We start from the raw sequence: 27,885 nt of genomic DNA on the forward strand, positions 1-27,885 counted from the left end.
ATTGCTCCTACCTGAAGGGAAATACTTTCATAAACAGTTATATTAATTTCAGCAAAACTCAAAGCTGTACACGGTGCAATACCTACAGGTTTATTCACTTGTAGATGACAGGGGGAGCAACCAGATTCTTAATATCCTTATTTAGGTCACCAATAGGCTTGTCCTTTATATTAATGTTCCATTTTTAAACAAAATGTAGAGGGTTAATACATGATGAATAATTGTTTTCATAAATGATCAATTGATAGCCTAGCAAGTCAATCAGTTACTTCTAACCATCTTTTAACACCTTCTCCTGATGTGCTTATAACCATCTATATTGTAATATAGTTATATTTTGTTAATCATTTATAAAGTATGACCCCAAACACTAGGCCATACACCACCCCTAAAGACTATACCGGGAGTATTTCACACAGCAATGAAGTGAAGCACTGCTTGTATAGAATGCCAAACCTGTCTGAGTGTGTCTAATAGCATATAAGAATACCATGAAAGTGGAGAGGAAACAGGTAGGCAGAATGTATCAGAGGTGAAATTTGGATAGAGGTCCAGGCTTTAGCACCCTACTCTAACAAAGATATCAGGGAACATCTAAAACTGAGATCTTGATCCCTTGTATTAACATCCCAGCTGCTGACCACTCAGTTCCCCGTGCTGACTGCTCACTCCACTAACTGCATATTGGAATCACACACCCGCACCCGACAGGCACGATTATCTTTGTTCTTTACCCCATCAGTTGTTCAGTTGAATGAGAGTCCTAAGGCTGATACTTATTTTAGTGTATAGTCAGGGGCAGGCTTTTGGGCATGGACCCCTTGTCTCAACAGTTAAACTGGCACTGTAACCTAAGCCTCTGTGACCCTAAGAAAACCAACTTTGCCCAAGCTTTCTGTCAAGAAATGATGGTTTTATGAAAGACATGAAAGTGCACCTAGTATATTCCCATAATGCATGTGTGTGGAGTAAAGCCTTAAAGTTTCTCCTGATCAGTTGTGAGAGGAAGAACTGATGCTATTATTTGCTAGTCTTGTTCTTTCATAGCTTTCTATTATTTCCTGTTTATGAGGTGGGGTTTTTTTTACAATTTTTTAGAAATTCTTAACCCTGGAGATTAAATTCATGTACCACGTTTGATGGCTTGAGCGTGATGTAAGAAAAAGTGAACTGGACACAGACATTGAAAAAAATATGCAGGGAACAGACCTTCAGTGGAAGGTCCCTGGATGAGATTAAGATTTAAAGTGGGCTGTTATACCTCTGCCCTCCCCGCCAAAATTGGAGAACTCTGAGATGACCATGATTCTGGGAAGCATCTCCCACACCATGTGCACCTCGAGGCCCAACCCTCTTCTCTGCCCCCCAGGCAGTGATCAGTGACTCAGACCTGATGCTGGGTTTTGTGGGGGTGCTCCCAGGCCCAACCCTGTTTCCATGGCGACGGTGTCAGAGGCTGATGCAGGCGTTGGCAGATGCACTCCGCTCTGTGCTTCCCCGGGGGTTGCCTAGGAACAGTCTCTCGCTTGGCGTCACGCACTGAAACCCAGAGATGACCCTCCCCTGCAAACCCTGCCCAGGGCACAGAGCCCAGCCTTGCCCTGCCACGCCCCCGATGCTGCAGACCCCCCAGACCCACTTAGCCATTGACAGGCCCCACCGTGTCACGTGGGGGGAGGTGACACCCAATGCCCCCCCACTCTCAGCCAGTCCCTCCCCGGCGCAGCCCTCCTGCTCCAAGCCAATCAGCGGGGTGGGAAGCTGCCGTGCGTCGCTCCGAGAGCCTCACCCCCGCTCGCTGGAGGCCGGGGGTTGTATATAAACCAGCCATTTCAGCGGCTCGGCCTCAGAGCTCGCGGGTCCCCCAGCAGCCGTGTCTTGCCCCCTGGTTCTAATTTATTAACTTATCCCCGTCGCCATGGCCGACGCCGCCCTGTCCTTCGCCAAGGATTTCCTGGCCGGGGGAGTGGCCGCTGCCATCTCCAAAACAGCCGTCGCCCCCATCGAGAGAGTGAAGCTGCTTCTGCAGGTGGGTCTGGGGGGGGACGTGCCCCGGGGCGGCAGCGCTTGCATGCGCGGGGCGCTGCGGGCTCGCCCCTGGGGATGAATGGGCTCAAGCCCGGCTCCCGCCAGGGCTCGGTGCAGGCGGGCGGGCCCCGAGTGTCCTGGGCTCGGGGCAATGCCGGGGCTGGGGTGTGTGGACGGGACCCGGCTGCGGCGTTGTCTGGAGCCGGCCGCATGGTGCATCCGCGAGCCAAGGAGATGCCGGGGCGCTCATCCGCTTTCCAAGGTCGCCGCAAGGAGAGGGAAGGCCCGGGCATCCCGGGGCAGGGGCCGCCTCGGCTTGGGCGAGGGGGCCGAGGCGCTGCAGCCAGCACGACCCCCGCCACCTGGTCTGTGCCTGGGGCGAGGCACCGCTGCCCCCCGTCCGGTCTCGCCCTGCCCAAGGAGATGGTCCCCTTGGCGCTGCGGGCGGCTGGGCCCCATCGGGCCCGGTGTGCGGGGTTCCGCGCGAGCTGGGGCCTCTCCCTCGCCAGCCCCTGGGGGTCCCAGGCGCGGAGAAGCCGGGCAGAGCCGGAAACCACCCGCCTGCCTAGATCGGCTGCCGGAGCCAGCTAGTTCCGCTTATGCAATCGGTGCCGGCTCCGCGCGGGGGGGTTAGCGCAGCCTCCGCCCCGGCTCCTTCCCTCCGGGCTGGAGGCCGCATCGCCCTCGTGCTCTGGGCCCAGCTGCGCCCCCTGGCCCAGCCACGGGGACTCGGACCCCGAGTGAGCCTCTGTTGACTCTCCGAGTCCAAGCATCATGCGATAAAACTAGCGCGCAGAGCCAAGCAGCCACGATACCCAGCCGGAGGAAAGCAAAGACGCTGGTACATAGAGAAGCCCGGTGACCTTCCAGGCCACACGACCCCACTTCCCCAAAAAGATAAAGTCAGGCTACTAACTTAGCTTGTCTCCAAAGTAGATAGCACATGCAACTCTGATCTGGGCTGGATCACGGTAAATTGCTGCGTTTTAGGTAATATGGAAAAATCCAGTGTAGCAAAGCATATTTTGCTGTTGAAAAGAAATTCACGTGCAGTTCTGCTCTCAGGATGCTCTTTCTGACTGTCCCCCAGTAGGTAATTCTCTTTATTGTGAAACTTTCATTAGAATGATGTGACAAGTTTATGGAGGAGGGCTGCTCTAGAAAATCCTCCCACTTTTAAATGGAGCTGGAAAGGTCTTTATTACCACCGCACCTTAAGACGATAGCACTTCCTGTTTCTGAGTCAAGTGAATGGCAGGTGATAACCTTGGAATTCAGCACTTACCATTTCTGCATTCCAGGAATCTATTGCACTGACATCTGCTTAGAGTACAGTGACGTTTGTCACTGAAGTAGCCTGAGACTTTCATGACACTCTGGTGTAATTAGGCTTGGCAAACTTAATTTTTATTTATGATTTTTGACCAATTATATTGATCTTAAATTGATAAAAATGCTTTTCACAGTTGTAGGGAAATTATGGGAGGTCAGACGATTATTTAATGACGGTAGTCAATGAGATTCAAAAAGTTAAAGCCTTACAACCATGAACACAAACTGTTGGGATATCATGGAGTAAATATCCTTAACACAAACTGTGAGGTCTCAAGCAGCATTTTTCTTATGTTGCTTTATCTGTAAGTTGTGATTGTTTGTTAATTGTGTGTGTGCAGTGAAATCTTCATTTACTGCTACAAATATAATCCTTCCACACCTAGTTATAACAAGCAAAGTTCAACAATAACTCTCACTCTAGCTTGTCTCTTCACCAAATTTAAGAGATCCATACTTAATCTTATCCTCATTCTTGTGTACTAGTAATTCATGTTTTCACTACCAAATCTGTCTCACTTTCATTTATAATTCCTTTAGCTTCATAGGACCAGGCTTATTTCATTTCATAATAAGCTTTCAGCATTTCTAGCCTAAACAGATATCCTTCAAATTTTACTTCATCTCTGTAGGGAAAGACAGTCTATCCAGACCCTGGAATCAGATGCTAATTATTAAATGCAAATTAAAGCAAACATTGCTACCAAGTGAAAACCATGAAATGTCATAAATCCATATATTCAGGGTTTTAATTTTATCAGCACAATGATGTTAATCCCTCTTGATTTACTATTTTACAGGTGCAGCATGCAAGCAAGCAGATTGCAGTAGACCAGCAATACAAGGGCATCATTGACTGTGTTGTCCGTATCCCCAGAGAGCAGGGTGCCCTGTCCTTCTGGCGTGGCAACCTGGCTAATGTGATCAGATACTTCCCTACTCAGGCCCTCAACTTCGCTTTCAAAGACAAATACAAGCAGATCTTTCTGGGTGGCGTTGATAAAAGAACCCAGTTCTGGCGTTACTTTGCTGGTAACCTGGCATCTGGTGGTGCTGCTGGTGCTACATCTCTGTGTTTTGTGTACCCTCTTGACTTTGCCCGTACCCGTCTGGCAGCTGATGTGGGTAAAGCTGGAGCCGACAGAGAATTCAAGGGTCTTGGTGACTGCCTGGTCAAGATCTTCAAGTCTGATGGTCTTAAGGGCCTGTACCAAGGCTTCAATGTATCCGTTCAGGGTATCATTATCTACAGAGCTGCATATTTTGGCATCTATGACACTGCAAAGGGTAGGTCCTTTGAACTAACTTCTTAAAATGCGTGTAAGAAGCTAGACAACAATATTAAGGCTTTTAGAAGGAACTGTAGATTCTAATGCAAAACCAGATTTACTTTGGTGTTATAGCATCTCCTCCCTCCCATAGGAATGCTTCCTGACCCAAAGAACACCCACATCGTAATCAGCTGGATGATTGCTCAGACAGTTACTGCTGTTGCTGGTTTGACCTCCTATCCATTTGATACTGTCCGCCGTCGTATGATGATGCAGTCAGGGCGTAAAGCAAGTATGTATCTAATTCCCATGTAGAACATAACGGGGGTGGGCATTCCCAAAGAAGCATCTCTGTCCACAGATGCAGGATGGGTGCAGAGAACTCCACATCTGTGTTCCAAGGCCCATGGGATCAGAAGGGTTTGGGCAGGCAGGACTTCATGGTTCAGAAGTAGGATCTTGTAAATGGATCTTGGTTTCATTTGATGCCCTGGCTAGCCAGATTGTCTATTGCTTTTGCAGTTGTACCACTCAGAGTACACGTCCTCTCAGTGCTCTGGTGACACGTATGCTCTCCATTTATAGGAGGAATAGTCCATCTTTCCCAGAATGTGCTGCAAATCACTGGCTGGACTAGGATTAGAGCTAGAGTTCCTTGCTCCATGAGACCATGCAGCCCTTTTGCTAGAATACATCCAGACACTATTTGTTGAATATAAAGAAGCTGGAGAAGAACTCACAGCAGATCGTGGTGCTTCCTAGTATAAGCCATGAGGATAGGAGAGCAGCATATCTCCTGAGGTGACTTGCAGTGAAGACTTGCCTTATGCAGCTGCTAAACCCAAGCACTTGAGATGTTAGTGCAGTTGCTACAGACAATAAAACTCAAATTCTTGCCTATTACATCTCCATATAGAATGAGATGCCGTTAGTGGTGCAAGTGTAGTAAAAGATCATTCATGCTGGTAAACAATTAAATGCCTAATAACACTAGAGCACAAGTCCAGAAATGTAATTCCTTCAAAGCTGGAAGCCTTGCTGAGCCACTACTGTCATGGCCAAGATCCTTGTCTGGGTGACTGCTCACTAACCATCTCTGTACTTTCCACAGCTGACATCATGTACTCTGGTACAATTGACTGCTGGCGAAAAATTGCCCGTGATGAAGGGTCCAAGGCGTTCTTCAAGGGTGCATGGTCCAATGTACTCAGAGGAATGGGTGGTGCTTTTGTCTTAGTATTGTACGATGAAATCAAGAAGTACACTTAAGTAACTTCCTCGTGTGAACCGGCATGTTGTATTATGTAACTTACTCTGACCATTCATGGACTGTCAAAACTGTATCAATTACAACTGGTATCCATACTGTTTGGCAAAGGGCAGCTGTCATGCTCACCTGACCTCTGTCTTTATCAAGTCATTCCCCTGATGATGGGACTCAAATGTTTTTATTTCAGGCACTCATGTTTAAATAACAAGTCCGAGGAAATAAAAAAAAAAAAAAAAATCCAGAACCAACTCTACTGGTGTTGTACTTACTTTACCTCTTCTCTGTAAACTTTGCTTCAGCTGCAGTGAGGAAAATGCTGGAAGAAGCATAGTAGCACTTTGAGGGGGTTTAAGGGGATGTCATAGTCCAGGTAAATCTAAATTCTAATGCTTGTGCTGTTAGGAAAGTGTTTGAAATAACTGGCTAATCCACAAACAGGGCATATTTCTTGTGATGTACCCTCTCAAGAGTACGGGAAGGGATGCTGCCTAACTATGACTGTTTCCTTTAAAGCCACAATCTCCTTCAAAACTACAACTTTCTGAACAATCCCTAGTATGTACAGGCCTTGTCTGCACTGGTATCTTAATTCAAATCTCTATGGCACTCCAGTGCCTGTATAGATTAGGTAGCTGTTAAGTGATAAGAAGCCAGCAGTGCCTGGCTGTGGCCCCCTGCCCAGTGGTGCTGGTGAAGGCTTGAGCTTTAAACTAGCCACTCTCTAGGCAGATAAGAGGAGCCAGAAATGGTTTAACCCATGTCTGATGGAGCCAGAACTCCCAGTGACAGGTATGCAATGGCATGAGGGAGTAACTCACTTGGAAAACTAGTCTCTCTGAGTAAGAATTTCAAGGAAGTAGCTGAAAACTACTGATTCCATATTTAAGAACAAAACCAAAACAGTCAGGTATGGGTATGTCCTCCCTGCAGCGTTAGCTTGAGTGATTCACACCTGATTCTGAGCACCCAAGATGGTCATCTTGCCCAGCTGTGAGCAGCCACTCAGCAAGGCTTTACGGAAGTGTATCCAGGCTCAGGTGAGGCACTAGGACTTGTGGGGGACTATCCTCTGCTTAGTGCTGCAGTAAACTGAGCCACTCTTATTCCCTGTGAATTAGGGGAGAAGGTGGGCAACCAGGAGGAGTTATGGGAAGGCAATAGAGAGCTATGCCCACAAAGGGAGTTGGTCTAGTGACACACACACCCCAAGTGTGAGCAGTGTGTTTAGGTAGAAAGCACTACTGTGTGAGGGAGAGGTTTTTGTGTGGGGAGGGGAGCTGGGTTAGGGGTCCGTCTGGGTTAACTGCAACGAAGACCAGCCCTCTTCAACATGAGCTAGCTTCCTTTGGATCACATAGCCTACTAAAAATCAACAGCCACTGGACCTTGCTTAGTACTACATAACCTCTACCTCATCCCTTACAACCACAAGGGAAATGCAGCTATGGTATTGCCCTACCTAGATGTGCAAGTGTAGCTTACATTAATATCGGGCAATGGGATGCTTGGTGCATCTATCCTGATCAAAGGCAGGAAGGTGGTTCTTCCATCACTAAATCTGACTTCAAGGAGGGAAGGTCACTCCAGGCTCTTTTCCCAAACCACCCTTCTAAGCATCTGTCTCTAATCCAATCAGTTGTTAGAGCCCTTTGTCTCAATCATCAAGCTGAAGTGGGGTGACAAGCAAACAGCCCTACAGCTGCCACTTGCAAAGTGCCAATAGTCATTTTTACTGTTGAAAATTAATTCTGAACTATAGAGGACACAACCTTATTAATTAGTGCCTGCCCTTTGATTACAGCTATATTTGGCTGTGCATGACTGGCACTCTGAATTCACACCTGGAATATTATCTCCTACCAGCCTGCTATTATTGCCAGGGCTTCCACCCTCTGGTAATGCTTCTGAGTGACTGTACCGTGGTATGAAGGTGCAGAGCTTTTTGTTTCTAGTCCTGCAGGACCTGTTGAATGTCAAAGAATGTGATGCAGCATGAACTTTGGGTAATTGATTATAGAATGACACCATGGAGCAGGCACCTCTGCATTCCCCAGATTACCTATCCAAGAGCCTTTGCTGGGTTTTTTTATGTAGCCTTTCCATTCTTTCACTGTGACCCTCTCCCTCCCAACCTGTATATAACAGATGAAGGTCATTTACAAATAGGGTGACTAGATGTCCTGATTTTATAGGGACAGTCCTGATTTTTGGGTCTTTTTCTTATATAGGCTCCTATTACCTTCCACCTCCTGTCCCAATTTTTCACATTTGCTGTCTGGTCACCCTATTTACAAATCAATCCACTCACAGGAGCAGAGTAACTCAGCAACTTATGCTTATTGTGGCCTGGTATTTAAAAGTCAAGTGGCTGCTAGGGGTATGAGTTACACTGAGAGACAGCATTTCTCTTTCCCTCAACATATGGTAATGCTTCATCCCAATCAGGCAGCCCTAGGTCAGATATTTGGGTGGAGAACCCTTGTGCCACACATGGATTCAATAATTAGGGGCTGGTTGCTAGACATTCCTGAATTGCAAGGGGTTTCCTGCTGGCATATGGCTTACATAGTCCATGCCACTGGTACTTCTCTCCTCCCAATAGCCCCCTATAGTGGGAGAGGTGGGAACGTGAGGCTGTGAAATCACAGTTGCGAAGGTTGCGTAGACTCAGGATAAGAGTGAGTACTGAATCTACTTTTGCAAGTGGTATTGCTGTGGGAGATCTGCTGATGGGCCTGGTTCTAGCAGGGCAGGATGGTGCTAGACTCTTACTTGTGCTAGGCTCCACTAAACAGGCTTGGCTCAAGAGCTGAGTCGTAAGAAATGCTGACTCTAAAAATCAGAATGTTGGTACATTTGCCGTGGAGGTGAATGGGCTATCTGGTGGGGTTGAACCAGTATAATAGAGAAGAGAATTTGATCCTTTTGGTTTTTTGCGGTCACATTCCACTTTCACAAACCACTCCAGGATGGAGCAATCCATTCCATGCAATAAGCTTGGTTTGTGTGGTGGTGGGAGATTTAATCAAACTAAGAAAACTGTCTCAAGAACACCAGTTAAAAGCATTTGGTACATGATAGAAATCTTTGTGCATGCTTCATGGCATTTCTGCAACATGCCGTTTCCAAGTGTTGGCGCCCAGTGGAACATGGCCCAGATTAGCAATGTAAATGTTCTCTTTACTCACCAACGGAAAGCATAGGCAACAGAATCGCAAGTTTCCTTACATCATTCTCGCCATATACTTCAACCTGAACTGGGAGAGAGAATCCTCTCTGAGAGGGAATTCAGGCTCCAGTCATTGGCATCTTCGCTGGAATTAATTAGGTATTTAGTAATACTTAGTTCTTGGCAAGCACTTCCAGCACGAGATCTCAAGCATGCTACAGAGGAGGTCAGTGTTATTATGGGGGAAAACAGACCCTCAGGGAAGGGAAATGACTTGCCCAAAGTGAGCAGCAACCTAGTAGTGGAGTCAGGATTTGAATCCAGGTTCCTGGGTCCCAGACTAATGCCCTAAGCACATTACCTAAAGGGTGTCTGTTATGATGGTGGTTTTTACATAAAATCTCAGGCATATTGACAATGTCATTTCCTCTCTCAGTCTGTGGCAGCTCTGTCTGGTCCAGTCTCAGCTGCTGCTTGACATTAAGGATTCCCTGTGCACATTGCCAACCAGTTACTCAACATCCTTCTCGCTGGCATGGAGACAACCCCCTGGCAGCCCAGCTGCTGTAAATCCTCCGCTAAAGACCTGTTGACGCAGAAAGGCTCCACACAGGATCATATTAAATATTTGCCCGTGGCTCTGGGCGGCTGATAGTGGTGCTAAATGCTTGGAATAGCTGTGAGCTAAAGGAGAGCCAGCCCTTCCTAAAACTTCAGTTAGATCTCGCTTTCCTCCCAGAGGAGCCCAGCTAGCACAGGCATCATTACCTCCAGTGCTAGGTCAGTGTGGTTGGACTTTACTTTCTCATTCGACCAGGTGTTACCAGCCCCACACTTGTGTCACATCAGGGATGCTAGTTTGAAGTCCATCTAGCAGAAGGGTGTAGGAATGCAAGGGGCAGTGCATTGCCAGCATGATCACTGGAGATGGGCCTTAGTCACAAGTCAGAGTCAGGGCCAAAGTCCCCCAGACACCAGGGGTGGGCTGGATTTAGCACTCTGGTTGGGGACCAGAGCAGTGCTAGGCAGAAGCAGACTAAGCAATTGCTTAGGGCCCTGAGCATCTCAAGGGACGGTGGGGGGGGGAGATACTTGCTTTTTTAGTAGGGGGGGGCAGGCTATTCCTTTTTAGGGTTCCCAGTGGGCTAGCACTGCCTCTGTTTGGGACCCTTTCTAATCACAATACCTATCGCACTTTACAGATATTAACCAATAGAGAGCAATGATTCAAGACTAAAACTGCACCTGACCTCTGTGCAACTGGCCCCTCTAACAGCCCGAACCGTGACTGTGGATCCTAATGTTCCCCAAAGAGTGGGAATGGACTGATCCAAAACTTCGCACTTGACCTTAACTGTAGAACACTGGATTTGAACATTGGGGAAGTTTGAAAAACAATTCCAGTTTTGCAGCTCCATTCAGCACGACTCAGTGGTACGCACATCATCTCTGTGCACTAGGTTGGGGGGGTATTATTAGCCCTCTACTAATGAGGGGAACTGAGTTGGCCAGCGTCTCATCCCTAGCAACAGGAATTTTGCTGATGAGGCCAGGTGCCTCAGTAACTACAGAGACTCTCTTTTCAGGTTTGACAAGCAGGCCTCAGCTATAAAGAAATGAATATAGTGATCACAGTCTGGATCCCTGTGGATACTCTGGAAATTAGAGCGATCGGCAGTGTCTGCGTAGGGGCTCAGGAATACAAGGCGGCTTGCGTAGTGCAATGTGTCTAGTAGGTTCTGCCAGCTCCTCACTTCCCTGAGGGCTAGAACGCTCCATCTCCATGAAAGCCTGTTCTTGTCCCTTGGTAAAGGCTGAATGAATGAAGTGTAAGTGTGAGTGCGCTTAGGCCACTAATTAAAGACACGAATTGACAAAGGGAATCCAGCCCCATGTAAATGGACTGACAATACTATAACATGGAATGAATTGCCTGGCAGCAGGCCTCTAATCTCAGTCCTCCATGCCCCTCTCTGCAGTTGGGTTGAGCTGCAACATTTCATAGGAGGCCAGCTCACAGACTGAGGTCAGTTTCTGGGTCCCCATACCCCACCTCACCCACCCCCAGAGTCACTGGCAGGTACTGCTATGTATGAGGAGACATCGTCTGGGAAGCAGATAGGACTGAATGTTTCGGTTCTGTGAATTCACTGGCTTATTCTGAAAGCTGGAGAGCAGCCAACATGTGCGTGTGCATAGCAGGCCGCTCTTTAATGGCATGGTCCCTTACAAGGTCTTCACTTTTGCAGGTGGCAGGAAGGTTATTTATACTGGGATACAATCCCATTGGCAGAGAAGATAAAGCAGCCTCCTATCACAGGCAGCCTTGTAGCAGGAATGAGGCCCAAGCATAATGTTTCAATTGGTGATTGTCTTTGGAAGGATGCAGACCATTTCTCCAGGTTACTAAAGCTTGAGTGATTAAAATGAATAACTAGTAGTATTACAGTCGTGCCTAAATGTAACACCCAAGATCAAGGCCCCATTGTGCTAGGGGCTGTACAAAAGCACAGTCCCTAAACTGAAGAGTTTCCCGTCTAAACAGAGAAGTCAGAAAAAGAGTGGGAGAAAGGAGGGATTATTATCCCTGTTTTACAGAAGAGGAACCGAGGCACAGAGGTTGTGTCTTGACCAAGGTCACCTAGGGAGTCTGCGGCAAAGCTGAGAATTGAACCATCTCCTAAATTCCAATCCACAAGAGAATTCGTCCTCTGGAAATAATCTACTGATCTGATTTTAGCTAAAATTGCTTGACCTTTGCACTGCCCCTAGGATCCTAAAGTGTTTCACTTTTATACTAGCCATATGCCTGAATTGCGCAGTTCAAATCCAAACTTTTCCAAAATGCAGGGTGTTTGGGCCCCGGGTTTTGGTTTGGCCTGTTATAAAGATTTGGGCCAGTTGCAAAGTGCCTATCCAACTCTGAACTTTCCCAATATTCAAGAGTGTTCAGTCCAGATCTAAGTGATGGATGATATCTACACTATGCAGTGTACATCTTCAGCACTGAAACACAATCTCTGTAGAAGATACTAGTAGGAAGCGCACTGCACAATAGTCCCACGGAAAGGGGAATTTCTTTAACAAAGACACTGAGGGTACATCTACACTGCAATAAAAGACCTGCGGCATGGCCGTGGCAGACCCAGGTCAGGTGACTGGGGCCTGTGGGACTATAAAATTGCAGTGTGCACATTTGGGCTCAGGCTGGCACTCTGGATCTGTCTGAGACCCCCCTGGGAAAGGGAGGTTATCACAGTGTAGGTGTATCCTGGGAAAATCTTAACTCTCACAAGAAGAGTCCAAAGATCTTTAAAGTCCATGCAGACAGGATTTTGGATTTAAAAGGTTTTTCGAAAAGAGCCCTTCCACATAGCATACCTCCTGGCACTCCATGTTCCCACCCTGGGAGGATGAAGTGCTGATTCAGCCTTCTTGGACTTTGAACCAGCGAGATTATGCCACATCTGCCGTGTAGCCCACTGAAGGCCTGATCCAAAACCCATTGAACTCAATGGAATGACTCCCATTGACTTCCTTGGGCTTTGGATCAGGCATCAAACCATCTGTCTCTCCTGAGTTAAAGGTGTTGCCGGCCAATGTGTTAAGAATTCTTCTTCGCATTTGTATAGCTCTCCTCACTTTAGTATCTGTGCCGGGACGCATCTGCTGCCTTTATTTGTACAGTATTTACACAACTGATTTTATAAATGCAGCAAATTTTTATTTGAAACTGTCAGCATTTAGATTCAGCTGAGGTAAACTAGATTTCAAACCATCTTGTTTTAAAAAGGGCTTTGGAGTAAACGGCTTAAGATTTTGTGGCAGATTTGCACACCTTTCCTTTTTCAGTCTTTCTGCTTTGCTCCTGCTGTTAGACTAGGGATCAGCAAAAGACAGGAGCAAACACAATTGAGCAAATGAATGAAAAAAAAGTTACAAACCACAAGCAGTCAAAAATGGTATTGATCTGGATGTTTAAAAATGTTCTTTCACCTTTGCTGCTTTACGTTATTGTGACTGTCAAAGCAAGACAGGGCGCGACTGGGAAAGTAAAACCCAGTTGGACAGACTGAAAGAGCCAAGGACTTTCTAGAAGTGGTGAAAGAGGAGCCTAAACCCTGAGCTTTGGGGAAGTTTGGATGTAGGATCACGCTTTGCAGTTGGGATCCATCTCAGTAATTTAGGCTAAGAGAGCGGGCACCCACATCCTGACTGGGAATTGCTGGGAGGTCAAACCAATGACTTGTCTGGGCCAAGCCAACTGGTGCAGGGAAGAGAAGGGGGAGAAGTGAAAAACAAACCTTTTTTCATCACCCTGAAACCCCCCTGCCCCATGATTGCTCATAAGTTTGTGTAGCTACATAGACACGCCCCAGCAGTAGAGGAGTTGTTCTGGGTGTTTGACACCACGTTACTTCTCAGCTGTAATTGCTTGCACTAATGCAGGGCACAGAAACAACAGGCAAGCACTATACTCATAAACTCAAGCAGCTCACTCAGCAAGCTGGGTGTGTCAAAACCACCTGCACATTGTTAGATTTACGCTCTCATTCCACAACTGCCAGGGTTGATTATACAACATTCTTGTTCATGTCAAACAGTTAAGGTCAGACTGTGGGCACTCAGAACTTTCTGTTGTGAGTAATCTCATTGACATCACTAGGGCTGCACTGTGTCTCCCTTACTCTGGCAGAGTACTACCTTACTCTGCAAGTCGTCCCATTGAAATGCCCTTGGATCATCCCAGCACAGGGAGAGGGGAGCCTAGCTTGAAGTGACCTCGGGCTAGTTCAGAACCAGCACAGATATGGTCACCCCTTCTCAAAAAAGATATATTAGAATTGGAAAAGGTACAAAGAAGGGCAACAAAAATTATTAAGGGTATGGAACAGTTTCTGTCTGCGAGAGATTAAAAAGATGGACTTTTCACCTTGGAGAAGAGATGACTAAGAGGGGATATAATAGAGGTCTATAAAATCTTGACTGGTATGCAGAAAGTGAATAAGGAAATGTTATTTACTCCTTCACATAACACACTAACTTGGGGTCACCCAATGAAATGACTAGGCAGCAGGTTTAAAACACACAACAGGAAGTACTTTTTCACACAGTCAACCTGTGGAACTCATTGCCAGGGGATGTTGTGAAGGCCAAAACAGGATTCAAAAAAAGGACTAGATAAGTTCATGGAGGATAGGTCCATCGATGGCCATTAGCCAGGATGGGCAAGGATGCAACCCCATGCTCTGTGTGTCCCTAGCCTCTCTTTGCCAGAAGCTGGGAGTGGACTAGAGGGGATGGATCACTATTATTGCCTGTTCTGTTCATTTCCTCTGAAGCATTGGCCCCTGGCGGAAGACAGGATACTGGGCTAGATGGACCATTGGTCTGACCCAGTATGGCCGTTCTTATGGCACACTTGGGGGCTATCCTAATGTTTGCTCCAGCTGCCATGGCCCTTTTGGACCTTGCAGCAGCTGGGAAATATTGGGCATAAGAATACTCGAACCATGGTTCCTTCTGCCCCTGGCTTAATATGCCCTAGGAGCAGGCAAGTTTTCTGTGCCGGAGATATTCCTTGTCATTGCCATCGGTACTACTCATGGAATAAGATACGACTTGACATGATTCAACTGCAGTCGATGAAGTGGGCTGTAGCCCACAAAAGCTTATGGTCAAATAAATTTGTTAGTCTCTAAAAGTACATCCACACTACCAGCTGGATCGGTGGGTAGCGATTGAGCTATCGGGGATCAAGTTATCATGTCTTTATCACATCTCGTCTAAATCAATCCCCGAATGCGCTCCCGTCGACTCCAGAACTTCACCGGGGCGAGAGGCGGAAGCGGAGTTGACGGGGGAGCCACGGCCATCGATCCCCTGCCATAAGGATGGGAGGTAAATCGAAATAAGATACATCAACTTCAGCTACACTATTCCCGTAGCTGAAGTTGTGTATCTTACATTGACTCCACCCCACCCCCAGTGTAGACTAGGCATAAGGTGCCACAAGCACTCCTGTTCTTTTTGCGGATACAGACTAACACGGCTGCTACTCTGAGACTTGACATGAGTAAAGGTGGCAGAGTTGAACCCTCAGCTAGCCCTGGAGATCTGGGTTGAAAATAAAACCCCATTGAACTGGGTGGCAGTGAAACACAGTTTGAGTGTATGTATTTCATACACCATCTCAGGGGAGACTGTCATTCAGCTTTGGCTCAAAATTTATTTTGTAAACACCCTGTTTTCACAAGGCCTAAACCCAGTACAAATGTGGTGCTTGCACCCCAAACATGGCCCCCTTGAGAGCCTGAAAGTGCCACTTCGGCTAAATAACTGAAACTGACTTGAATTGATTTCTGTGTTCAAGCTGGTCTGAGATTTGTTTACCTGGAATCCTTTCAGGAACTATGGGCCTGACCCAGAGCCTGCTGAGGTTGATGAAAAGTCTCCCTCTGAGTTCACTGGCCTCTGGATCAGGCCACACCTTTTCTAGGAAAGATAGACTGGCTCTGGGATGGAGCTTCGGTCTCTAAGGCCTTGGCTACACACACAAGTTGCACTGCTTTAACTATAGCCTTATGGTAAAAGGGGTACAGTCCCCCCAGTGTGGATGCAGTTATATTGGTATAAAGGCACTTGATACTAGAATAGCTATAGCTGTAGGGAAGGAGAATGAAGTTCTGAACATCCTGGCTGCTGGAGGCAGACCTCTGAAAACATGATGTTTTCCTTTATTGTATATTCACATTATATCCTTATAAAGGGCTGAAAATGAGAAGATGTTTTGAAACAACATAGCTGAATATCCATTTCTCCTTTTATGCACTTGCCAAGGCCTAAGCTCATTCTGTGCTTCACCTGCTACAGGTGGAGGCCTCACTAAGGGCTCTACACAGTGTCAAACACCCTCAGCTCCCGTGCTCAGCACCTCAGAGTGGCAGACCTGAGTTGTTTGGTGCACAAAAGTCCTATTCATCAAGCAATGCAAACACTGCAGCTCCCTGCTCTGCTTTAGGTGTTGGTGAGCTCAGCTGTACTGGAGATATGCTAACCTTGAACTTATTCATTGGCAGGTAGCTAGAGACACAGAACAATGTTTGCTAGTTAGCAGCAAGTCCGCACGCTCCTAGGAAAGACAGGAACTTGATAGACAAAAGAGACAAAATGGGAAAATACGTTTAAAAAATGCGTGGCTGTGCCAGATATTCCCCTGACAAAGAAGGACAGTGACTGAGTCCGCCTGCAAAACAAAAACCATCAGAGCTAATTAACGTGAAGTGCTTTGTGCGTGAACTGTCACAAGTGAATCAACAATCAAATCAAACAACCCACAATCAAATGTTGCCCTTTCAAACAGGCTTGTAGTGTGCAACAAAGTGTAAGAGCTGAGATGTATGATAGAAGGATTCTGTTCCTCTATTAAATCAAAGCCATTCTACTTTCGGCCTGCAAGGGAGTCAAAGAAATAACTGAGCTGTTTGCATCCAACTTCAGCAAGGCTTGTTATTATTATTACAGTTGCACTGAGAAACCTGCACTGAGATCAAAGATCCTTTGTGTCAGATGCTAGACAAGGAGAAACAGTCCTTGCCCAGAAAAGTTTACTGTCTAAACAGACAAGAAAAATGGTGGGGAAAAGGAAGTATGATCATGCCTGTTTTACCAATGGGCAACTAGGGTACAGAGAGATTAAGGCCCAGATCTTCATTGCTATTTAGGTTCCTAATTTCCATTGAAACCAATGGAAGTTAGGAGGGTAAATATTACTGGGCCTAAGGGTAACATGAGTCAACAGTGTGATACTGTTGCAAAAAAAGCAAACATGATTCTGGGATGCATTAACAGGTGTGTTGTAAACAAGACACGAGAAGTCATTCTTCTGCTTAACTCTGCGCTGGTTAGGCCTCAACTGGAGTATTGTGTCCAGTTCTGGGCACCGCATTTCAAGAAAGATGTGGAGAAATTGGAGAGGGTCCAGAGAAGAGCAACAAGAATGATTAAAGGTCTTGAGAACATGACCTATGAAGGAAGACTGAAGGAATTGGGTTTATTTAGTTTGGAAAAGAGAAGAGTGAGAGGGGACATGATAGCAGTTTTCAGGTATCTAAAAGGGTGTCATCAGGAGGAGGGAGAAAACTTGTTCACCTTAGCCTCCAATGATAGAACAAGAAGCAATGGGCTTAAACTGCAGCAAGGGAGATTTAGGTTGGACATTAGGAAAAAGTTCCTAACTATCAGGGTAGTTAAACACTGGAATAGATTGCCTAGGGAAGTTGTGGAATCTCCATCTCTGGAGATATTTAAGAGTAGGTTAGATAAATGTCTATTAGGGATGGTCTAGACAGTATTTGGTCCTGCCGTGAGGGCAGGGGACAGGACTCGATGACCTCTCGAGGTCCCTTCCAGTCCTAGAGTCTATGAGTCTATGAGTATGTCTACACAGCAGCTGTGAATGAGCCTTCCAGCCCACAAAGACAGACTCACACTAGTGGGGCTCGCACTAGTGCACTAAAAGAGTGGTGTGGACATTGAGGCACTGGCAGAGGCTTGGGCTAGGCTCCTGAGCTAAAGCCCAGCCTACCCCGTGTCTGAGCTCAGGTGGCTAGCCTGAGTCTGTCTGTACCGTAACATCCGTGCAGCTATTTTGAGCATGCTCGCAGGAGCCCCGCTAGTTACCAATAGTCTGTCCACCCTGGCAGGGAGCACTGTTGACATACCCCAAGCGACTTATCCATGTTCACACACAGGAAGTGTGTGGTAGAGCCAAGGCCTGACCGGAGGACTCCAGAGCCCCAGTCCTGTGCTTCAGCTGCAAGACTCTCCTCACTGTGGACAATGGAAGATAAATATGGACAGTGTAAGCCATCTAGTGCGCTATCTAAGCACCCAGAGTAGGATCTGTCCCGTGAATAATCCACTCTTTGATTAACAGAAATTACATTCTTAAAGTTCTAAGTAAACACATAAGTACTTAAATCAGAGCTTCATTAACTCTCAAGGAGCTATTCCACAAACCCACTCGTACCCACCAAAACACAAACAAGAAACCCAGCAACTTCCCCTCTACTTCTCAGCAAAGATAAATACCCAAGTGCAGCAATGAGGCCTCATGTTACTAAGGCTCCTTCCTAGAGAACAAAATAGTCCCTGCTGTGTTAGGCATGTAAAACTAAAAGGAAATGATACTTTCCCCGATTAGTTAATGAGCCACAGCATGTGGGGCTGGATCATTGAATTCCCAATCATTGTTTCTCTAATTCAGAAATCCAGTTTGTCGTCTGGACTTTAGTGTGAATGAGTGAGGTCTGACTGCATTTAGAAAAAGAGAGAATTTTTTAAAAACAACCAGAGTCTGTCCTAAGCTGTATTATTAAACCAAATCACCGTGTTGGTTTATGTACAGTGCCTGAGTGACATGGCTGGCCTCACTACCTTTAGACCAATCCAGGCACTGAGACACCTGTACTTGCTAGAGCAATCTGCCTTGTAAAGCACCTCGTTTACAGGTTGCACAGCAGGTTTAGACCAGAAAAAGCAGGTGTGTCACGTCCTTGAGCAGCCAGGAGTCCTGTACCCTGTCCCTGCTGCCTGTACGTTGTCGGCACATTTGCATAACATTGAGGATTCCTGTTGAAGTTTAAAGGGATCTTCAGGTCCCTGTGTTTGTAATTAGGTTCCCTTTGGATTAATATATTAACAGTGGTGCTTTTTTTCCCTTAGGTAGCCAATCTAAAATATGACACTATTAAGTCTAAGAGGAAGTGGTTACAGCACCGAATCTGGTCAGATTCTTTTAGATGCATTTTCCATGCTGCTGGGCAAAGAGAGATCAGTCAACATCGTGTTTCTCTGAAATCCATGAGAGAAATTAACACACACGCAAACATAATGTGACCCACTCCTCTCTTTGTGTTGTAATCAGATCCCCTCTCTATCAAACACCTACATTTGTTCCACATGTTACTCACATATAGGCCCTGACCGTGCAAACACTTAAGCATATGTGGCTCCTTTTTATTTGTTACAAATGTAAACAAGTGCTGAAAGCTAAGGGTTTGGGCAGTTAGTGCGCAATAGAGGGGAGCAAATCTACTGTGCAGTAGCCTGTTGTGCACTAACTGACTCTGCTACTGCACTCTAACAGTTCTGTGGTTTGTTTTGATCCACTCCTGTTTCAAAGCAGAGTTGATCACAGGGCGCTATGGAACTTTTAGTGCATGGTAGCAGGGTGCACACAGCCAGACAGTGCACGGCAGGCTATTGTGCTATAGATTTACATCCCAGTTTACCGTGCAGTAACTGTTTGTATAGACCAGCCCTAAGACTCCAGGATTGTCTACCTTAGGAAATTGACTAGAATAGCAATTATAGAATGATCTATTCCAAAATAGCTACCTGTGTAGACATCCCATTTTGCAATAAAAGTCACTTTTATTCCAGACTAATTAGTGCACTTCCAAAGTGGGGTAATTACTCTGGAATAGTGTCCACACTGGAAGCTATTCTGAAATAGTTATTTTGGTCAATTTTCCTATGTAGATAAACCCTAAGACTGTGGAACTCATTGCCACAGGAAATTTGTGGCCAAGAATTTTTCAAGATTCAGAAAGAGATTGGACATTTATAAGGATAAAAAGAGTCACTGGAGTTATAGTTAATTATGATAGAAATGTTGGCGGGGACATAAAATCTCATGCTTCAGATTTACACCAAATATCAGACTATTAGAGATCAGGGTGCGACCTAATGTGGATGGCAGATTACCCCACAACTGCTACTGTTGTTACTTACACTTTCCTCTGAAGCATCTGGTGCTGGTCACTGCCAAAGACCATGTATTGGACTGGATGCACCTAGATAGATCCAGCTGGGCAATTCCTGTATTCCTAAACTGGAAACCAGGTTCAGCTTTATGATTTCCAGTGGTCAGGGCAGAGGAGTGCATGGATGAAAGTGTGGGTGTTTGGGGTTGGGAGTGGAATCTGGAGATGTCTATATTGCCAGAAAGGATTAATCCACAGGGATTTTGTTTACGATCAGAGCTTTCCCCCAAATGACTGTTTGTGTTGGAGCAGGATATGAACTTCCCAAAGATTTAGCAAACATTGCATATTTATGCTATAGACAATGAAGAGTCCTTCCTGTGCAAGAGGATACTGGTGTATGTTTAAACATCTCAGTGAGCGAAGATAGCCCACTGTGAAATAGCTGGAGCTGTTTTGTATAGATACACACAATTCAAACCAAATACATGAAATCAGTCGAAAGCCTTTCCTGATCTTATGTGATTGGTAGAAAGCTTCTGACCCTAACATTCAAATATTATTGTAACCAAACCATAGCCATCAATTTTATCCCTATGTTGCACATCACACCAGGGTGGATAAAAATCTTAGGCTTTTTTTAAATTAAAATGGATTTTTAAAATTGAATATAAATACGAGTTTATTTTTTAAAATAAATGTATTTAGAATTAAAATTTTAAATTATGAAAAACCTAAAGTAAGTCCTACATTTACTATAATCTATTTAAAATAATTACATTGATTAAAAATAATATTAAGTAATACATGTTCACTGCCACATTTTAAAGAAAAACAAACCACTGAACTGGTCGAAATTACTGGCTAAGCAACTGGAACCAGAGTTTGATGTGCTAAACTAGATTTTCACAGCAGTAGCTGCTCAGGCAGGTGCAGAAAGGGTATTTTCTTTTTTTCAGTTTATTCAGCTAGTTCAGTGCAAAGCCTAGTTCATTCAGAGTTTAAAAATAAAAAACAATTGGGTGTTAAAAAAGCAGTAAACCTTGTTTTCCTCTTCCAGTCTATAAACAGAAATGGAGTGAGAGAGGATGAGATCTACTAATTCTGAAATCCTGACAAACGTGGTGACTAGAAACAGTCAGTTCACAATTCACTAACTACAGACAATACTTCCTCTGTTTAATAAATCAGTTTTAAATGTAAAACATGTTTTGATAAACTTTTTAATAATTTTTTCTTATGTATCCAGCACATTCAAGGTAATTCTATTTAAATAAAACGAAATGTAAAATGCTTTTTTTAAATTTAATTTTAATTTCCATCCAGATAGAACTTGACACCTATCACTAGTAAATTAAAAATTAAAAATCTGAATAAATGTAAGGTCAATTATATAATAACTTAAATGTGTATTGATGTGGTGTATTCTCCGGATTAGCAAAAAAGAAATATCAAATTTAGTGTAGGGGGTATATTCAGTTGAAAGGACACGTTTTAATAGTTACAAACTAATGAGAGTCAACCTTTCTTTAGGAAAATAACTAAGAAGTACAAAGGCAAAACAAGATTCAAAAGCAAGGTTTCCTACTTGGTGATTTAAATCATTATAACATTGGTGATTGAATTGCTTTGATTCAAATCAATTCACTCTGCTTGGAGCTTCACAACAAAACCAGGAAGGAACACTGGCTCTTCTGTTCCTAAAACACAAGGCCCTAAGGGGAGTTCTTATAATGTTAGCAGAGAAGGGCCTAACATGTTGATGGCAGTGGAATATGTGCACCATCAGTTATTACAATACATTATTTTGTTTAAATCATGTGAATAGCCCATTATTACCTTGGACCAAACCTCAGAGCTTTGGTAGCCAATTACATAGTACCTTATGTCCAAACATTCTTGATTTACAAGCAGTAACGTGCTGTCTATAGTGCATTAACTCTTACTTCAGTTAATGAGGCCACATAGTTGTAAATAATATATTACCCAAAGTGCACTCCAGCTTTCCAGCAAAGAAGAAAGTGATCTCTGTCCAAATGACTTGGTCCAGATATAATATTGAGGGAGCTAGATATTCTTCTAAATAAATATTGCCTTCTCCTGGTAGCAGTGATGTGTAGAAATACAAGATAAAATAAGTAATATCACCAGTATATCCTCAATCCAACCCTGTTTGATATAAGAATGAAGCGATACTTTGTGTAACTACAAATCAGTACAATTAAAATAAACGATCAGGCAAGCACATGATCTCCTGGGCTGGAATCTATCTGTCTGTCTGTCTGTCTCTCTCTCTCTCTCACACACACACACACACACACACACACAGAGCTTTTTGCATTTTGAGAAAAATGTAGGAACTCAGACTTTTGTCAGAAGACAGATTTTTGGTTGCATCTCAATTAAAAGTATTAGGCTCATTCATAGCAGCTACAGATTCAAAAGATCTATTCAATTATGTAATGTATTCCTTTTCCAGGGTAGGATGTAATCATATCCAGACATTAAACAGAGGCTACACTTACATTATTAATAGTGAATAATAGCTATTATCTATCATTACAAAGCAGAGGCATAATGGGAAATGCCTAGTACAGTGACCTTAATAATTATTATTAAAGAGCTTTAAAATAATATAAATTCATTAAAATTAATGTTTTGGGGAAAGTACTCTTTGAAATGTACATATTTTTAAAATAACTCTTTTTTTTTTTTTTTTTTTACTCTAGGACTGATTTAACTTACCAGGAACAAGGTAATCACTAAAGAACCCCTGAACATTGCAGTGGAATTTTCAAGAGCTCAGTCTGGGTCTAACTGTGCTTCCATTGAAGTTAAGGTAAAATTGGTGTTGGTTTCAGGGAGAGCAGAGTTAAACCTAGGCTGAGCTCTTTTGAAAATCTCACTCTACCTTTCAATGGGCATGTAGGCCTTTCTGTAAGAACTACAGATGGCTAGGTAGGTCAACTAACAAGCCAAACTCTCTAGCGTCAGGAATTAAACCAGAGAGAGAGAGAGGGAGAGAGAGTGTATGTGTAAATTTGCACTATGGCAGATTATTCCATAATTGATTATTTTTGAGGTTTCTTGCACCTTCATGTGGGGCATCTGCTACTGACCACTGTATTGGATTAAACGGACCACTGGTCTGATTTGATAGGGCACTTCCCATGTTCCTATGGCCAAGTTAAAATGGGGTCTGGATGCATAAAGCCACACCATGACACAGTAAGCGGGTGTCTCTCTAGAGGAAAAAGTAACTTCTGATATGCTGATGACTCCAGTTTGGCTTCAAAGCCTTTCGCACTGGCATACACCAAGAGTTACAGTGCATTTATTATGTTTGTTACCCTGGAGAGTTAAATAAAAGTATCAATATACTTAGGGCCCTACCAATTAACAGACATAAAAAACACATTATGGACCGTGAAATCTGGTCTTTTGTGTGCTTTTACCCTATACTACATAGATTTCATGGAGGAAACAAGCATTTCTCAAATGGGGGGGGGGTCCTGACCAAAAAGGCAGTTGAAGGGAGGGTGTCACAAAGTTATTTTAGGGGGGTTGTGGTATTGCCACCCTTACTGCTGTGCTGCCTTCAGAGCTGGGCAGCCAGCAGCAGTAAGGGTGGCAATACCAACCCATCTCATCCTTACTTCTGCACTGCTGCTGGCGGCGGCTCTGCCTTCAGAGCTGGGAGACTGGCCAGCAGCCACCGCTCTCCAGCTGCCCAGCTCTTAAGACAGCACCACCACTGCCAGCAGCAGAGCAGAAATAAGGGTATCAGTACCACAGCCCTCCCCGACAATAACCCTGCAACCCCCCTACAACTCCTTTTTGGGTCAGGCCCCCTACAATTACAACACAATGAGAATTCAGGTTCAAAGAGCTGAAATCATGACATTTATGATTTTTTAAAATCCTATGATGGTGAAATTGACCAAAATGGAATGTGAATTTGGAAGGGCCCTAAATATACTCTATCAACAGAAGGTGCTGATTATGTGTCAAGGGTGCAGAGCAAGGATACTGTAATAGCGGAATGGAGATATTTGTTTTGTATGTTCTGCAAATAACCTTCAGGAAAGGCAAAGCACAATCTTTACTAAGTCACCTGACTGAAGGTCACAGCTGGGAGCTAGCAGAGCTGGATTTCCTTTTAGGGATACATGTGAAGTCAGGAAGTGTTCACTATATTAGCTGGGGCTCCACCTTCAGCTGTGTGTCATTTCAGCCACTCCTCGCAGTCCCAGTGTCTTCAAGGCTTGCTCACCTCTAGTGGGAGTTGTAACATGCCACACACCTGGGGGCTCCCAAACATGCACAAAGAGACTAACAAGCTTGAGAAGCATTGGTTTGCTCAGCCACAGTTTTCTCAGACACCTGCAGCTATCCTGATTGAGATCAGGGCTCCCTGTGGCTGTCCTGTGTCTGAGCTGAGGTTTACTGGAGGCTTGTCAGTCGGAGACAACCAGGGAAGTTTCAAATCTCTCATTGAAACACCCATTGCAAAATCCTTCCTCTGAGCACATACTGTAACAGAGCTGCATACGCAAGAGGAGGGAGTGGCATCCTCTCCTTCCGCCCAGCTGTGAATGCTGTCTCCCCAGTGGGGAGTGGCTTCTCAATAGTATTACAACCTTCACCCCTCCACTGAAAGTCACTGGATTAGCCAGGCAGGAGGAGGCGTTACACTGACGTTGCCTTCACATGCCTGACCTGAAATGTCCCCTGTGGCTCTGCTCATTGAGAGGGACTGTGCGTTTGTTTGGTGATGTGTACATAAGCTTAGATCCCGCCCTGCAGATTCTCCTTGGTCCATATACACATTTTGTACTAGCCTGAGGAACGTCACACTTACATTCCCACAACCCTTAGTGGGGATGCAGTGATACTGATATAACTTCGCTTACACTGCTGTAGAGGTTATGCTATGAGCTATACCAGATAAATCCTAGTGTAGACAAGGCCTTCCCTTCCTGCATAGGAGTAGCTATACTAGTGTACAGCACCTTCCTACCAATATAACTGTCTCTGTGCTATGGGGTATACGCTATACTGGTATAGGTGAAACAGAAAACTTGTGTGGGCAGACACCCCCTAAGGCAGAATGTAACACTAATTGTAGGTTATTAGGGTTGGAAAGGACCTCAGGAGATCATCTAGTCCAACCCCCTGCTCAAAGCAGGACAAATCCCCAAATGGCCCCCTCAAGGATTAAACTCACAACCCTGGGTTTAGCAGGCCAATTCTCAAACCACTGAGCTATCCCTCCTCCCCTAATAATTATACTCAGGACATACATAGCACTAAAGCACTTTACAAAGGTGGGCAAGCATTTTACAGATGAGGACATTGTAGCACAAAGAAGTGTAGAAAATTCCCCAGGATCTCATGGCCAGTCAGCATTGGAAGTGGGAACAGAATCCGCTTTTCCCGCCTTCCAGTTCTCTTCTTAATCAATGGACGCTGGTTTCCAAGAGCGAAAGGTCAGTGTATTATGCCCACTGCGTAAGCTCATTCCTGGGTCAGTTTTTTACAGCACCCTCCACAGAGCTTTACGTGTAAAATAAACAAAAATTAGCCTTTACAAGCATGCTGAAAGAAAAATAAATTCTTGTTTATCTTGGGATTGATGAGCGTTAGAAAATTGTTATTGGAACCTGAGACATTCCATGGAAACAGTCAGTAACTTTTTATTTCAGTGCTAGATTTGGGATTGGAACACAAGATTTCCTGCTCCTGGCACAGGGATCACATCACCATGATATCCTATTGCATTTAGATTTGGAAAAAAATAAGAAATTTAAATCCTTCTGGGGTGAGTAGACCTAATTAGCCATGGGATTTGACCCAAAAACGTGTAAGGGTGTATTATAACAGAGTGCCTGTTGCCTGTCTCCTTCATCCATATAATGTATTAGTGAATTGTACTAATGCAAGGCTCAGAATTTGTGGTGCATACCCTGATCCCCTTTCTGGTGTCTGGCTGTGTCTAAGGTTAGAGCCCTGCAAATCTGCAGCTATTCACGGACCATGTGTGCAGATCGGATGCGGATACAAAATTTGTATCCAGGCAGAGCTCTACTGAGGTTACAGAGCATGGGCAGAGATTTTAATTATAGATATAACGGTCCATCACAGAACTATTAGACAGATCGTTATTCACAAGAGGAAATCAGACATGCTACTGTGCACAGGCTAGTCCTCTGAAAGCCAAACCTAGGAGAAAAGGCCATTTCCTTGTACGGTGCTGCTAATATTGCTTTAGAGTCTGAGAATGAAGAAGTTAATCACGGGTAAAAAAATGTCACAAGTGACTATTAATAGCAGCTGATTTTTAACTCCACTATCTTTTCTCAAAACTTTATTTATTCTAGCTGATTTAATGCAAGTAATGAAAACTTGTGCATACAACAGTGCGTGCACACACACACACAGAAGTAATAAGTGGTAATTTTATGTCCTTCCAGAGAAAGGTCCTGCAATGAGCGCTTTCTTTGTATTCGCTCACCAGGGCTTTGGCTATAGCTGACTTTATTGGGAGCAGGATCAGGCTCCATGTTTAGTGCCAACCATAGACTAAATTAAATTCAGCATCCCAGCTGACATCATTGACCACACTGTAATTATACTGAATAAGAATGGTTTTTAGTTTTAAAAGCAATTTCCGATCCCCAGCCCCTATGCCAAAGAAAAGTTCTCTGGTTTTCAGCAGCTTAAGTCCAAACATGGAGTGGGACAGGGCTGCAGTGGAGAAACGTGATAAGATATCTTCAAATCTTCAAAGGACAAAGAGACTGAACTGTGTGTTTCTTTATCTCAGTAGAACTCTTTTGAGTAAGTGACATTCTGACTCTGCGCTCTTCTATCTTGTTGAGGTCAGGAAAGGACACTGACTCTAAAGCCAAAAGTCTAGGACAGTGGCTCTCAATCTTTCTAAGCTACCGTACCCCTTTCAGGAGTCTGATTTGTCTTGCGTACCAAGTTTCACCTCATTTAAAAACTACTTGCTTACAAAATCAGACTTAAAAATATAAAAGTGTCACACCACACTGTTAATGAAAAATTGCTCACTTTCACCATATAATTATATAATAAATCAACAGGAATATAAATATTTCCTTACATTTCAGCCTATAATCTACAGAGCAGTATAAACAAGTCATTGTCTGTATAAAATTTAGTTTGTACTGACTGCGCTAGTGCATTTTATGTAGCCTATTGTAAAACTAGGCAAAGAGCTAGATGAGTTGATGTACTCCCAAAAGACCCCTGCGTAAGCCCAGGGGTATGCAGACCTCTGGTTGAGCATCACTAGTCTAGGACACCCTTCATTCAGTTTTACTGTCTCTATCCAGTGAGGCCCTCTGCTGGCTGGACTGTGGTACCACAATCAGACAAGTGCTCTGACTCCTTTGTAAAACCAATGTCCTTTAGTACAGCTCCACCCAGTCACTACTCCTGTTGCCCTCTCCATCTATTACACACAACCCTGCTGTTTTCTAACTAATGAGCCTCTGAAACAGGCTTCAGATCAGGGATGTGCACAGGAATAAAAATGGAGCAAAGAATCCTGTGGCACCTTATAGCCTAACAGACGTTTTGGGGCATGAGCTTTCGTGGGTGAATACCCACTTCCTCAGATGCATGTAATGGAAATATCCAGGGGCAGGTATATATATGTGTGCTAGCAAGCAAGCTAGAGATAACGAGGTCAGTTCAATCAGGGAGGATGAGGCCCTGTTCTAGCAGTTGAGGTGTGAAACAACACTGAACAGTGCACTGATACACGGGTGCCCTCCCACCAACAGCACAAGAAAAAGAACTCCACATGGACTCCTCCTGAGGGTCGAAATGACAGCCTGGACCTATACATTGAATGCTTCCGCCGGCGTGCACAGGCAGAAATCGTGGAACAACAACATCGCTTGCCTCACAACCTAAGTCGTGCAGAACGCAATGCCATCCACAGCCTCAGAAACCACCCTGACATTATCATCAAAGAGGCTGATAAAGGAGGTGCCGTTGTCATCATGAACAGGT

The 27,885-nt window shown here is 44.7% G+C and overlaps 1 protein-coding gene across 1 annotated transcript; it reads left to right on the forward strand.

Moving 5' to 3' along the window:
• The first annotated feature begins 1,815 nt into the window (after positions 1 to 1,815).
• SLC25A5 (solute carrier family 25 member 5) lies at positions 1,816 to 6,149 on the forward strand. Its single transcript, XM_050964548.1, has 4 exons — positions 1,816 to 2,029; positions 4,161 to 4,647; positions 4,783 to 4,923; positions 5,743 to 6,149. The coding sequence occupies exons 1-4, from the start codon at positions 1,919 to 1,921 to the stop codon at positions 5,898 to 5,900; spliced, it is 897 nt and encodes a 298-aa protein (XP_050820505.1). The 5' UTR covers positions 1,816 to 1,918; the 3' UTR covers positions 5,901 to 6,149.
• Positions 6,150 to 27,885: the final 21,736 nt, after the last annotated feature.

The sequence above is a fragment of the Gopherus flavomarginatus genome, chromosome 8, assembly GCF_025201925.1.
Source record: "Gopherus flavomarginatus isolate rGopFla2 chromosome 8, rGopFla2.mat.asm, whole genome shotgun sequence".
NCBI classification, from domain to species: domain Eukaryota; kingdom Metazoa; phylum Chordata; order Testudines; family Testudinidae; genus Gopherus; species Gopherus flavomarginatus.

Coding starts and splice junctions, on each gene's coding strand:
- SLC25A5 (XM_050964548.1), top strand. CDS start 1,919: ATGGCCGACGCCGCCCTGTCCTTCGCCAAGGATTTCCTGGCCGGGGGA. Junction 2,030..4,160: donor GAGTGAAGCTGCTTCTGCAG/GTGGGTCTGGGG, acceptor ACTATTTTACAG/GTGCAGCATGCAAGCAAGCA. Junction 4,924..5,742: donor GCAGTCAGGGCGTAAAGCAA/GTATGTATCTAA, acceptor TACTTTCCACAG/CTGACATCATGTACTCTGGT.